This window comes from Pithys albifrons, chromosome 9 (assembly GCF_047495875.1).
Source record: "Pithys albifrons albifrons isolate INPA30051 chromosome 9, PitAlb_v1, whole genome shotgun sequence".
Classification (NCBI taxonomy): Eukaryota; Metazoa; Chordata; class Aves; order Passeriformes; family Thamnophilidae; genus Pithys; species Pithys albifrons.
In genome coordinates this window covers 35,310,110-35,321,159 of record NC_092466.1, presented here as the reverse complement: position 1 = coordinate 35,321,159, position 11,050 = coordinate 35,310,110, and the positions used below count along the sequence as shown (strand labels likewise).

General features: G+C 47.3%; 1 protein-coding gene across 1 annotated transcript; it reads left to right on the top strand.

Annotated features, from left to right (window-relative positions):
* The first annotated feature begins 237 nt into the window (after window positions 1–237).
* Window positions 238–9,260, top strand: LOC139675625 (lipase member K-like). The gene is made up of 10 exons (XM_071563556.1): window positions 238–386; window positions 2,521–2,636; window positions 2,763–2,880; window positions 3,576–3,774; window positions 4,046–4,155; window positions 4,346–4,482; window positions 4,910–5,047; window positions 5,150–5,221; window positions 6,903–6,971; window positions 7,853–9,260. The coding sequence occupies exons 2-10, from the start codon at window positions 2,532–2,534 to the stop codon at window positions 8,084–8,086; spliced, it is 1,182 nt and encodes a 393-aa protein (XP_071419657.1). The 5' UTR covers window positions 238–386; window positions 2,521–2,531; the 3' UTR covers window positions 8,087–9,260.
* Window positions 9,261–11,050: the final 1,790 nt, after the last annotated feature.

Sequence of the window (11,050 nt, the reverse complement as noted above, 5' to 3'; positions counted from 1 at the left end):
AATGTCCAGTTACCTGACTCTGCCCAAACAGGGTTTAACCAACCTCCACAAACAAACGTTGGGAAACTGTACTTTCAAACTATGGTGTTACCCAATGATTTATATGTTCTATATCTCAGTGTGTTTACATTTTAGTCCCCTGTTAGTGCTACCCCACCCTCCAGACAGTTCAAATAGGGCTGTCTCCAGAGAGATGAGCAGCACTGAGTGGTGCGCCGGCAAGAGGTGACCATCAGTCCTCTGCTGCTGCCCTGTGTCCCCTCTCCATCTCCTCTGCATCCCTGCCCTGCACTGCCCATCCCTGCCAGGGCCACACATCCCCCTTCCTCCTTCTGCAGGAGCTGTGCCACCCCTCGGCTGCACCGGTTGCCTTCTCTTGTATAGAGGTGAGTGCAGGACAAGTGTTACTGGAGCTGGGTCTAAGTGGGTGTGAATGGTGCTTGTGACTCCCATCCAGTGGCCCGCAGTTTGTCTGAGAACAGAGGACCAAACTCTGCTTTGCTGGGTCTGTCCAGCTCAGTTTTCTCAGCCCAGTGATCCATCACCTCGTGGTCACTCACATCTACAACCGTTGTTGGAGGGAACAACCCTGCCCAGACCTTCCAGTATCTGTTTATGGACCTATTGCTCCTAACTGTGTGTCAAACCTGCTGTCCCCAAATGCCTTCACCACCTTCTGTGGCAGGTGCACTCTCCAGTGCACAAAGTATTTATTTCAGGTTTGTTAAACACAGTATTGTTAAGTGAGGTCTAGATCTGCTGGATTTACATCGCTCCCAAGAAAGGTGATGCATTTCACACAGAGTTTTGCACTTATATTTATCCTGCTTCATCCTTCTCTGAATGAAATGTAATCAGCTGTAGTCTTTTCCACTATGATCAAGGAGAGTGACAAGTAATTAGTGATTTTCTTTCCATGATTTTATTTCTATTTAGGGAGGGAATGCAGTGTGGGTTCTTGTTCAGCTGAGCAAAATCAGCCTGCTATCCTCCCTGTTCCTCCTAGGCAGGCTTGGACAGTGGTGTCAATGGGTGATGCAAACAGCAGAGTGATGTTACAGAGCTCTGCCTCTCAGCCATCCCCTTTCCTGTAATGCAATGGGAAAGGGAGTGGAAAAGTGGCACTGCCCCATCACTGGTATGATGAGTACCACCCTACACCTTTGTGTATTGGTAACAGGTGGAGCTCTGACCAGCTTGGTCTAGTGAAAGGTGTCTCTATCCACAGCTGAGGGCTTGGAATGATATGACCTTTAAAGTCTCTTCCAACCCAAACCATTCTCTGATTCTGTAAGAGAAAGGCTGGCCTGGGATCTGCAGCTGTGCTGATGACCCTGGGGGTTTCACTGGGCCCCACTGAGCTCCAACACCCGCAGGACTCCTTTGGGCAGGGGAGATGATGCTGTTGGGTCTTCTTTTGCCTCCTTGTCTCTGGCTGAGCAAGCACAGCTCCCAGAGCCTCTCCTGACCTCCACCCCAGTAATGCAGTAGCTCTGCAAAGGAGTCACTCCAGTTTGTCACACAGGTCTTGTACTGAGCAGCCCCTGGAAGTCCCAGCATGTAGCTGTGGCCTTCCCAGTGCCCAACAGAGGCAATAACCCCTTTCCTGGAGCTGCTGCTTGTGCTCTGCCCAGTGCAGCCTTTATCCCTGTCAGGGTGCAGTCTCAGTAATCTTTTTTTGCGCCCTGCAGTTTCCACCTCCTTCTCCTCAAGTCTGCTGTGTTTCTTTTCACCCAGTCTAACCACCTGGTACTGTGTAATGGGTTTTTTTCCCCTCTGATGTAAAGGCCTTCACATTTCTCTCCCTTGTCTGTCTTGCTGAGATGAGAAACCTGCAGATATTTGGTGAAGGGGATGTGGGAGACAGTGTTTGCACAGCCATCAGACTGCTGGGGGAACATGTGGGGAACACTGGAATTTGCCATTTAAAACAGGATGTGCAGCACTGTCATGGCTTGGTTTGAAAGCCATCATTAAATGCTCAGTGATTTCCAGCTTTAAAAACCTTTCTCTGCATTCTGACATTCCTGCAGAAAGCAGGAAAGTTTATCCTTGAGCTCCAGCAGCTGATTGCACTGCAGACTGGGGTGCAAAGGACAGGAGCAGGTACATTAGTCAAAAATAACACAAAAGTAGACCACAAACGTGATGGGCAACCTGGGGTAGTGGAAGGTGTCCCTGCCCTTGGCAGGAGGTGGAATGAGACCACCTTTAAGATCCTTTCCAACCCAAACCCTTCTGTGACTCCTTGATTTGAGTCACAGTGGTCTGCAGAGCATTGCAAGGATTGTTGCCTTACCCCTTACTGGGGTTCCTGGAAGTCTATCCCCTCTCCCTGAACATATCCCAACATGTGTTTCCTGAGCCACTGCACATGTATTAACCCTTTCAGTGCTCCCCCAGCCCACCAGACTGAGTCTGAGTCCTACCTGGGGGGTTCTCCTGCCCACATCTCTCCTTCCTCTGCTGGACATCACCCCTGCTTCCCATGGCACTGACACTGTGGCTGTGCTGTTCCAGGCAAGGTGAGGATGTGGCTGGCTCTGGCTCTGGTGTCCATGTTCCATGGGATGGTATCTGGGCAATGCCTCTCGAATTTTCTGTCTCCCAAGAATCCAGAAGCACGGATGAACCTCGTAAGTACAATGGCACTGGGGCAATGGTGCAGGAAACAGCCAGTATAGAACACTGATAGTTAAATGCTGCATTTAGGGATTGAAGGAGCCTTGAAAATGTTATGATTTGCTTTCTTCTTCTTGCAGAGTGAAATGGTGTCCTACTGGGGATACCCCAGTGAGGAGTATGATGTGGTGACAGAGGATGGCTATATCCTTCAGCTGAACAGAATTCCCCATGGGAGAGGAAATACTGGATGCCAAGGTAAAATTGGTAACACACAGGACACCCACACCTTTTGCTGTTGACTGGGATAGCAGGGCTTGTGCAAGAGGGTTTTCAAGGTTCCCCATGGCTTAGCATCTGTAGTGTCACTTTTGATCCATCAGAATTTGTAGGGAAGGCTGATTCCTTGCAGTGATGTTTTCTCACCCTTTGTGGACACCTGAGGGTGGGTGATGCCCCATGCACCTGCCAGGCTGCAATCCCAGCCATGAGAAGCATCCTGGTTCCTCACACACTCCTTGGATTTCCTCTGGGAGTCTGGATTCCCATATGTGGTCCTGTAGCCATGTGGTGGATCAGCAGACTGGTTTGGTAGCCCTTGAGGAGCTTCCAGAGGATCCTCTGGTCCTGTGAGAAGTGACAGCTGGGGGGGTCTAGACCTGTGAAAAGGCTCTTCCCATCACATCGCCAGGCTCCTCTGTGTTTGCCTACAGAGCTCCCTGGGCAGCCCAAGTTCTGACAACCCTTCCAGAGGCAAAGAAATGATGCACCAGGTACATCTGCTACATAACAAACCTGATTTTGACTGAAATCCAGGGGGAAACTTACTCAAACCTACCTAGACCTTGACTGCCATAATTCGTGAGGATAATGCTTCCTAAACTGTCTCAAATGATAACAGGCAGCAATTAAAAAGAAAAAAAAAACAACTCATCATGACACCTGTCTTCCAGGTGCAAGACCCGTGGTGTTTCTGCAGCATGGTATCTTAGGAGAAGGTAGTCTCTGGGTCACCAATTTGCCCAACAACAGCCTGGGCTTCGTCCTCGCTGATGCTGGCTACGATGTTTGGATTGGGAACAGCAGAGGCAGCACTTGGTCCAAGCGACATCTGCTGCTGTCTCCCAAAGAGGATGAATTCTGGGCTTTCAGGTAAAAACAGGACCTCAGGAGCAACTGGATTCTTTCATCTTGAAAAGGTGGTGCTGCCCTAGCTCGGGGGGAGTGAGCCAGGCTGAACTGAAGCACATCCACTTATTTTTGGTGAAACCCCCATGTGCTGTCCCAAGGACACACTCAGTTAGGATGAAGTGTGTGGGGTGGTCCTGCCCTTCCTCCCTGCTGCTTCTGCAGTTTGGTGGTGGTGGTTGCACAGATGTGGATGCTGCACCTCTCACAAAGATGTCTACTCTTCCTTCTGCAGCTTCGATGAAATGGCTAAATATGACCTCCCAGCATTTATAAACTTCATTGAACAGAAAACAGGACAGAAACAGTTGTACTATATTGGCCATTCACAAGGCACCACTATAGGTGAGTGGGTCTTTCTGACTCATCTTGGTGGCAGTATGGGTTGTCCACATCACCCCTGGGAACTGTAAAATCTGAATTTAAATTTAATCCAAACCTTAAATCCAAATTTAAAATTTACTGAAATTAAACTATGTACATGAGTGTCTTCAAAGAGTAAACCCTTCTTTTGTTCTACTTTCTTTCTCCCCAGGTTTTGTAGCCTTTTCCACAATGCCTCAGCTGGCTCAGAAAATCAAGGTGTTCCTTGCTCTGGCACCCGTGACCACAGTTACATATGCACAGAGCCCATTCAGAAAGCTGGCACTGTTGTCTGACTATGGAATCAAGGTATGTTGGTCCAGATTGTGCTCTGAATGTTGCTTTCCATAGGGATTGTAAAATTACCCACGCAGAGTATTTCAAACCATTTACAGTAAGAGGAACTCTGTGCTCTACCTGTTTTCACACATGTCAGTCCAGAGTCTTTCTGTCCTGATTTCACTCCCCAAAAGGTTCTGACAGAATCAAAGCCAAAATGTTGGCAAATAAAACTGATGCAGAGACTGTGAATTGAGCCCTTCCACTTAATGAACGGAAAATGTCATGCATGTAAAAAACAAGGAAGAGAAGCATTTAATGGGATGCAAGGAAGGCTCCACTTGTGGGCAATCTCATGCCTTGATAAGGGGGGAAAATAGAAGCTGTGAAGAGGTGATGCTTTGGGGCAAAGCATGACCAGACTCTGTGTTTCATGAGCACATGTGCAATTTTACAGGAGATATTTGGCACCAGAGATTTCCTCCCACACACTGCCTTGAGTGAGGTGTTCCTTTCCAAATTCTGTGCCTACTCAAAGATCTGCAAGGGCATCTTGACGATGCTCTTCGGATTTAACTGGAAGAACATGAACATGGTAGGTAGGAGTAAATCTGCAGAGGGCCCTGAGTGTCCTTCAGCAGGACAAAGTCTCGGAGCCAGATGACACCTCTCATGGAATGTGCTTGTGTCCTTCCAGAGCCGAGTGGACGTGTATGCAGCACATATCCCAGCGGGCTCTTCAGTCCAAAACATAATCCACTGGGTGCAGGTAAACCCTCCCAGCTACTTTCCTGAGCAAAGCAGTGTTTTCCTGGTCCTTTGTGGGCACTGTGTTGTGTTGTGTTGGTTGCTGTGATGCCTCCAGATCCCACACCTCTGTGAACAGAGACACTCTGGAGAAAAGTTAATGGAGAAAGACATACAGGTGATTTTTATTAGAAGCTTCCAAGGTTCAAACTCAAGGGGTCTGACCCCTAGATCAGGAAGTTCACCACTTTTATGCCTCTTATTAATGTCCAATCACTACCCTCATTTCCCTTGAATGCCCACCCAAAGGGCCTGTCAATCTGCCCCCTTCTCTATGGGGAGGCAGTAGGGCCTTCTGCTGTTGTTTGTCTCCTGTTATCTTGCAGGTGTCTTCTCAAAAGCATGTGGCCTTGGTTGAGCCTGAGAATAGCACCCAAACTCATGAGAAAGACAGTTAATATGGGCACTCAGAATTCCAGCAATCTAGCAGAGCCTGTATGATTCCAAAACCTACTAAAATGCATTAAATTCTTAGGCATCAGCTGCAAGACACATCTTTGTCATATCTTTGTTGGGTCTTCTTTCACTGCTCCATAAAATGCTCAGCAGCTTCTTGTAGAAGTAGCCAAGTAGAGTGGCTGCAAGGAGTGGATCTGCAAAGAGACACACTTGGGGGTGAGGTCCCTGCATCCACAGCAAGCACATTTTCAGGGGCCTTATTTCAGACTAGCTCCAGCCTTGCCCTGCAGCTGTTAGCACTCAGACTGCGGCAGAGATTCTTCTGGACAGCACCCAGTTAAGCTTATTATCAATTAAGCTGATTATTTCTCCTTCTTCTCACTGTGAGCATGAAAGGAGTCACCACCAGAGCGCCTCTGACACTGCAGTTGTGCTCTGCTGCCCTCATTCTCTCTTCCCAAGGCTAAACATACGTGGCTGGTTGCACAATTCTTCGTGGATCAAGGGTTCAGTCTGAGCACCTTCTGTGAAGGCAAAGCTTCTTCCCAGTGTGGCACTCCTGCCCAGAGACCCAAAAATAACTTGGTGGGCTCTGTAGCAAGAACACACACATCATTTCCTGAAGTGCTGTTGCTCAGTGATGTCAGTCCTCATTAATCCACTGGTTTTTCTTTCCTGTGGATAATTTTGAGTCTTTGCCAGATTTCAGCTTATATGATGAGTAGTGAGTGACTAAGAGCAAAACGAGGGGCAGTGAGCACAAATCCTTCTTGCCCTGGAGAGGGGAACAGCCCTGGGAGAGGTGCCCAAGGACTTGGGGGCTCTCCATCCTGGGAGGGATCAAGCCATGGCCACCCTGACCCTATTGCTGCTTGTCCTGTTCCACTTAGACAAGAGACATTCAGAGGCTCCTTCCAACCAGCACATCTTTGATCACATCATTTCAGGGCAATTCTTCAGCCAACAAGGAATATTTAGAGCCCTAATCCCCTTTTCCAGAACATTTTCATTTTCCCCCCTCCTGGCAGCAACCACAAACCACATAAACACGATCTCTATTCATTTCTCCAAGTTCATGGTAATAATTAATTGCACTGGGCCTGTTGCAGACCTGTGGGATACACTTGAAAAATCTTGGCAGTCCATTGATGAAACCCAACTTTTGAGTTTCCCCTTTTGAACTGGCTGCACCCTCACGGAACTGTGATGTCATTTAGAGCATTGCATGTCTGAATTTGCTGCAGGGAGTTCACAGTGGGGCACTGAGAGCTTTTGACGGGGGGACCATGTACAACAGTCTTCGTTACAGTCAGGTAAGTGCTTCCAATGGCCCTTTGACTAACCCATTCCATTCATGCCTGGTGGGGTTCCTCTGAATTTATTGTCCTCTCCTCACAAATTGGGCATTCAAGTAGCAAGTCAGCAGGATCTCCACTTGGAACGACAGCATTTTCTGCTCTAAATTCTGTTTTGAAAATACCTTTTAAATGGAGTGAAGTGTTCGAGGCTTTCCACTTTTGAAAGGAAATGGTCTCAGGTTGTACCAGGAGAGGTCCAGGTGGAATATCAGGGAAAATTTCTTTGATCAAAGAGTGGATAAGCATTGGAACAGGAAAAAAACCAAACATTTCTTTCTTCCTTAAGAAATAAAACTCAAATTGTTCAGAAAGCAACGTTCTTGTTAACTGGAGTAATCACACTGCAGGGGAAAGGACAAGTTGCTGACAAATCACCTGATGCCAAGTCCTCAGGGTGTTGAGCTAAAACAACCCTCCAGGGTGTTTTAATTTCAAGAACTTGCTTCCAAATCCTTTCCCGAGGGAAAGGCTGGTGCTTGTGTGAGGTGTCACCACAAACCCCGGCTGAGCTGGCTGGAGGCACCTCTAGAGGTCCCCAGTCCAACCTCCTGCCTGAAGCGGGAGGATCCACCTGCATTAAACCAGGGCAGCTGAAGTTTTGCCTGCTTATCAAAACTGTCTGTAGGATCAGAACCAGAATTTCCAGCAGGTCAGAACTGATTTATTAATTACTTTAAATTAAACTGCATCACATTAGGTTCAACACCTTTTTCTTCTTTCCAGAAGAAAACCTTCCCAGTTTTCATTTCCCTCCACTGCCCTTGCACAGGGCATATTTTGTAGCATTCCAGCAATGTCTCTCCTTTGTGAAATTCCCCTTTTCCACCTCTCTCCAGGAGGGTCCACCACTCTACGACGTGAAGGACATGGAAGTGCCCACGGCCATCTGGAATGCTGGGCTGGATAACCTGGGTGACCCCCGGGACACGGACCTGCTGCTCCCCCAGATCAGGAACCTGCTGCACCACAAGTTCATTCCCCACTGGAACCACATAGATTTCATACTGGGGCTCAATGCACCCGAGATTTTGTACCCAGAAGTGCTTGACATCATGAAGAAACACCTGTAGAGATGTTGCTTTGGTTTGATTAGAGTTTGGTTTGCTTTTGTGTCTTGTAAGATTGATGCTATCTCTGAAGCATTTTTAAATTTCTCTCTATTTGGACCACCTGAATAGAGCTGATCAAAGTGCTTATAACTACAGCAGTGACAGGGTGGGGAGAGGAGCCTTTGTGTTATTCCTGGCTGGCACTGCATTTCCTTTATTTTTCCTTATTTTGTTTGGTTTTCCTCCTTTTATCCTCTTTTTTCTTGTTTTGGTTTGAGTTTTTTTGGGATTTGGGGGGTTTTTTTGTTTGTTTTTGTTTGTTTTTTACCTATTTGCAAATTACAGGAAACAAGATGAGGACATTGGGTTTTCAGATGTTTCACTGTGACTGGGATCACAGTTCTCCAGACGTGGTGGATCCTGCACAGCCTTTCCCACACAGTTTGCTGCACAGTGTCTGCAGCTCTGCTGGGAGCTGGGGGTCTGGATCTCCCTTTTAACTCAGATGATTTCTGGCTTCACCAGAGACACAAAGTTCACTATTGCTGTCCCACTGTTATGTTTAAAACTCAGTGTGGGTCAGAAAGAGAACTAATGGGTCTGTGGAGAAAAACCACAGCAGACACAGAATCCCAGAATGGTTTGGGTTGGAAGTCACCTTAAAAACCATCTTATTCCATCCCCTGACACCTCCCACCAGCCCAGGTTGCTCCAAGCCCTGTCCAGCCTGGTCTTGGACACTCCCAGGGATGGGGCAGCCACAGCTTCTCTGCCCAACCTCACAGGGAGAATTCCTTCCCAATATCCCATCTAACCCTCTGGCAGTGGGAAGACATTCCCCTTGTCCTGTCCCTCCAAGCCCTTGCAAATAATTCTCTCCATCTTTCTTGTAGGCTCCCTTCAGGTCATCTCCTTGGAGACAAAACAGTACTAGTGGTTTTGAAATTCAATAAAAATTGTAATTAATCACCCTTTTGATGTGGTTGAATGTGGAGAAAGGATCAAGAAATAAATAAATCCTGAAGAGATATTAGAAGAAGGGAATAAAATCTGAAGAGAAATTACAAAGAGACAGTCCAGCCTGTGATTCTGATGTGGAGTGTGCAAAATCCAAATAAAAAAGGGGCTTTGGGGGGATGTGCAAAATGCCTTTGTGTTGGGGTCTATCTGGGATGTTTCAATAAAAAGACTGAGTCATTCACTCTGTCTTGCCTATTTCCTTACTGGATTGCTTTCAACAACTCCACTACGTTCACATGGGACCAAAAGATCCTCCCTGGCAGTGGATTTGTGCAGCTCCAGCCACAGATGGTTCAGCCCATCCCTGGTATCCCCAAAGTGGTGACCCCAGAGACGTCATGAAGATTTTTTTCTATAAACTGATGCCATGAATGACCCCACCCCCCAAAAACAGGACTCTGAGCACGTTAGTGTAGGGTAAGATAAAAAGTAAAGGTCCTTTAATATCCCAGGCCTACAGCCCACAGGAATACAGGATGACAGGCATGTGTGTCCCAGTTCTTGTTTCCATGGCTTTTATAATAAGATCCCTCCAATCATTGCTTTACACATTTCTCAGTTCAGCCCCAGTCCCATCCCTGGTCCAACCCCTGGAATTGGGTCTGGGGTCGTCAAGACCCTCTGTCTTCATCAGCTCTTCTTCCTCGGGCACACAAAGGTCTCTTGGAGTTCATCCAGTTCTGGCTTTTGGGTCACTCTGACCTGTGTTTATGTTTCATTCTGTGGCCCTTCTGATATCCTTCAGCTCTACCTTGGAAAGGAGTCTAAACAAGATTAATTAACTAAAGGAATTTGAGCTCCCTGTTCTGGGACAGGGGTAGTGATAGAAAGGCATTAAACTGTTAGAAATATTAACCCTCTAAAAATCTACAACTACTGTGTTCCTAAAATCTACAAAATGTGAAAATCAGAACAAAAACCCCTTTGGCATCAACCTAAAAGAAGGAGAGTTATTTTACAGCAACACCCTTGTTTCTGCCAACAAAAATCCCAAGGCTGTGCTGGTTTAAAGGCAAACCAGCAGGGGAAATGAACTCACCACGAGAGAGATTATGAGTCAGACCTAAATTTAATAATAACATTACAATAAAATACTGACACAAAAGGGAAATTGCTTTCAACTCACAAAACCCCAGCAGTATAACCCAGTGTCCTGGGGCACAAACCCAAGGGGGTTTGTTTGCCCTTGTGCTGAGACCCCTGTGGCTCCCCCAAGTCCAGAGCAAAAGGAAATGAAAAACCTGTTGGTGCAGGTGAGGGCTGTGGTCTGGGTGAGAGCAGTGATCTCCTCCTGTCGGGGTCCTGCTGCTGCTCTGGATCCAACAAGAAGTTACCAAAGTCTTCTTACCCACCACTTATGTACCCTCAGGGAGCACCCAGTCCCTCCCCCTGGGCGGGGACTCACACAATGGGTGATTAACTCTGGGAGCCAGGGGGTATTGAACTGTTGATGGCCCATTGGCAGCCACGCCCCCTCAGGCTGGGTGTGAAGGTGCCAATGGCTCCCTGGGCAGCTGCTGCTAATGGCCCATTGTCCTTGGGGAATGAATAGAGGGGGTAGAATACACAGCTTTGATCACCCCCACACAGTGTCAACTGGTCCCTCCTGCTCAACTAGGACAAAGGCTTATCAGAAAAACTTGATAAACACGTTAGTGACCTGCCCATCACATCATTAGTTTCAAGGAGGAAGAATCCAGTTGTGAGGCAAAGCAACATTTCAAGGAGAAATTAATTCCCCAAACCCACGCACGGGGGTGCAGGCAGATTTTCCAGTCTGTTGTTGTCTTGGTTTGAGATAAGCAACTGCCAAACCCCCCCAAGCACAGGGAGAAAAGCCTCCCTCCTAACACCAGGGAAAGGGAGGAAAAAAACCACTTCAACCCACATTTATACTAAAACTACATATATTTTTCACAGAAAGAGAGACAATTAGAAGAGAGTACAAATATACACTCACACAAG